Raw genomic sequence first — 3,035 nt, forward strand, 5'->3', positions numbered from 1 at the left:
TTGGTGTATACACAGTCAAAGGTGATCACAAGTTGTTGAAGTTGACTTGTTTTTAAACTTTTTGAGACAATACTGAATAATATTACCAAGTTTCATCAAAATCTGTCAACAATTTGGCCTTCTAGAGTGTTTACAGGCTAAAACTTGAAAGCGTTTTTAAGAACAAGGGCAATAATATCTTTCGATTTTTCCTATTATCGTTAGGGTTAAACTTTAGATGATAACATACACTCACGCCAAGTTTCATCACAATCTGTCAATAATTGGACCGTCTAGAGCGTTTACGGCCAAAAAATTGAACGTGTTTTCAAGATCAAGGGCAATAACTCATACTAATTATATTTCGATTATTCTGATTTTTAATAGGGTTCATCATTGGGTGACCACTAACACTCATACCACGTTTCATCTAAATCCGTCAAGATTTGTGCCTTCTGGAGTGTTTACGAGCTTAAAATTGCACGCGTATTCAAGAACAAGGGCAACAACTCATACTTAATATTTTTCTGATTTTTGATAGGGTTTATCCTTGGGTGATTACAAACACTCACACCAGATTTCGTCAAATCCGTCAAGAATTGTGCCTTCGAGCGTTTTATGAACAAGGGCAATAACTCATACTAAATATTTTTCGATTTTTCTGATTTTCAATAGATTTCATCCTTGGCTGATTACAAACAACCATACCAAGTTTCGTCGAAATCAGTCAAGACGGACGGACGGACATGGGTGACGACAATATTCTCCCCCCATTTCATGTGGGCGTATAAAAAATGAAAGCAATATTTTTTCATACCATTTGTTATACAACCATCTGGTAAAGAACATGTTCTATCTTGTTCACTACAAACACAGTGACCTTCACAGTTATATGGCCGACATCTTCTCACCAATGAACCATTATTGTTTGTTCTGAGGTCAGCACGTACTAGTTGAAATTCATTGTGAATTGGTTGACTCTTGAGTCCTACCTGCAATAGAATAAACTGCATGATAAAGAAATTGTCTAGTTTGACAAGTCCAATACAATGACATCAAACTAAATGATGAAAGGGTCCAAATTCATGTGAAGATACGAAAATATGCAACTTACCCCTTTTCAGAGCCGTACAAAACCAAAAGTAATGTACCAAATATAAAGGATCGAGGTATGACATGACAATCTTACCAAAGAAGATGCTAAAGAAAAATGACTTAGCAACAATTTCTTTTTAAAATAATATCTAAAAAATTAATGAAGACAATGCAGTTTCGAGATCACTTGGAAAGCTGTAATAAAACATATTATTGTGAGATTTGATTTTACCTACCCCATTAACAGCTACAATAGATATAAAAACAGACATTCCATGGACAAGATTTCCTGCTGTTTCAACTGTTTTAATTTGTAATTCTCCTTCATTTTCAAATAATATACCATCCTCATGGAAATATTTCACAGTTTTACCATCCTATCACATACAATATCAAATCATTTAGATACTGGGAACCATCAAGTATAATATAACTAGTTAAAAACTTTAATTATCCGGTCGAAGGAAAATATCCGTTTTGTTTGAATGTCCTGTTATTTTGTAGTGGACAAAAGGTTTTGCAGTGAATCGTTTGTTAGACAATTGACGACGTAATTTGACCTTTATTCGAATTTTTTTTAAAACCAATCATGACATACATCGTTAAAAAGAGGATAAAAAGTACATTATGATTATGAAATCGGCATTAATATGTGAGACTCACACACCTTATTTAAATCAGTATAAAATGGTTTGGTACCAACAGATACAAGATAATACTGTACACCACTATGAAGATCTGAAAATCCTAGCCAAGCTATAGTCAATGATGTTGTGTTCCATTCGATCCATCTACCGGGATGTCTGATTACATTGGCAGCATGGTTCGATTCCATTGCAAATGTTCCTGAAATTCAAAGGATAACGTTTGCTACCGTGAGATTCTCCATACCCATTACATTCATAAGGGATTTGTTTCATGCTTTATATTCTCCAAGTACGTACGTACGTGCATTCCTTTAAAATGTGAATATTGTTTGACTTACCTCTAGTCGGAGGTGTTGTATCAACTAATATATCATCCGATACAGAAAATGTACATAATCCCGCTAAATTACAACCGATAACCTTTACCCTGTATTTACTACCATCATGTAGAGATAAATCACTAAATACATACTCTTTTAGAACACTTGGTATCTATAATAAATACATACTCTTTTAGAACACTCGGTATCTATAATAAATACATACTCTTTTAGAACACTTGGTATCTATAATAAATACATACTCTTTTAGAACACCTGGTATCTATAATAAATACATACTCTTTTAGAACACTTGGTATCTATAATAAATATATACTCTTTTAGAACACTTGGTATCTATAATAAATACATACTCTTTTAGAACACTTGGTATCTATAATAAATACATACTCTTTTAGAACACTTGGTATCTATAATAAATACATACTCTTTTAGAACACCTGGTATCTATAATAAATACATACTCTTTTAGAACACTTGGTATCTATAATAAATACATACTCTGTTAGACCACTTGGTATCTATAATAAATACATACTCTTTTAGAACACTCGGTATCTTTAATAAATCCATACTCTTTTAGACCACTTGGTATCTATGATAAATACATACTCTTTTAGAACACTTGGTATCTATAATAAATACATACTCTTTTAGAACACTTGGTATCTATAATAAATACATACTCTTTTAGAACACTTGGTATCTATAATAAATACATACTCTTTTAGAACACTTGGTATCTAAAATAAATACATACTCTTTTAGAACACTTGGTATCTATAATAAATACATACTCTTTTAGAACACTTGGTGTCTATAATAAATATATACTCTTTTAGAACATTTGGTATCTATAATAAATACATACTCTTTTAGAACACTTGGTATCTATAATAAATACATACTCTTTTAGACCACTTGGTATCTATAATAAATACATACTCTTTTAGACATTTGGTGTCTATAATAA

General features: G+C 31.7%; 1 protein-coding gene across 1 annotated transcript in view; it reads right to left on the reverse strand.

Annotated features, from left to right (window-relative positions):
- The window catches only part of LOTGIDRAFT_234472 (hypothetical protein), a gene marked incomplete at its 5' end in the record, with an annotated part of 21,799 nt that overhangs the window by 7,614 nt on the left and 11,150 nt on the right, over nt 1-3,035 (reverse strand). The window contains 4 exons of the mRNA XM_009062403.1: nt 797-971; nt 1,311-1,451; nt 1,742-1,920; nt 2,060-2,157. Of these exons, the coding sequence (XP_009060651.1) occupies nt 797-971; nt 1,311-1,451; nt 1,742-1,920; nt 2,060-2,157 (593 nt within the window). The remainder of the gene's footprint in view (nt 1-796; nt 972-1,310; nt 1,452-1,741; nt 1,921-2,059; nt 2,158-3,035) is intronic.

This window comes from Lottia gigantea (genome assembly GCF_000327385.1).
Source record: "Lottia gigantea unplaced genomic scaffold LOTGIsca_51, whole genome shotgun sequence".
NCBI classification, from domain to species: domain Eukaryota; kingdom Metazoa; phylum Mollusca; class Gastropoda; family Lottiidae; genus Lottia; species Lottia gigantea.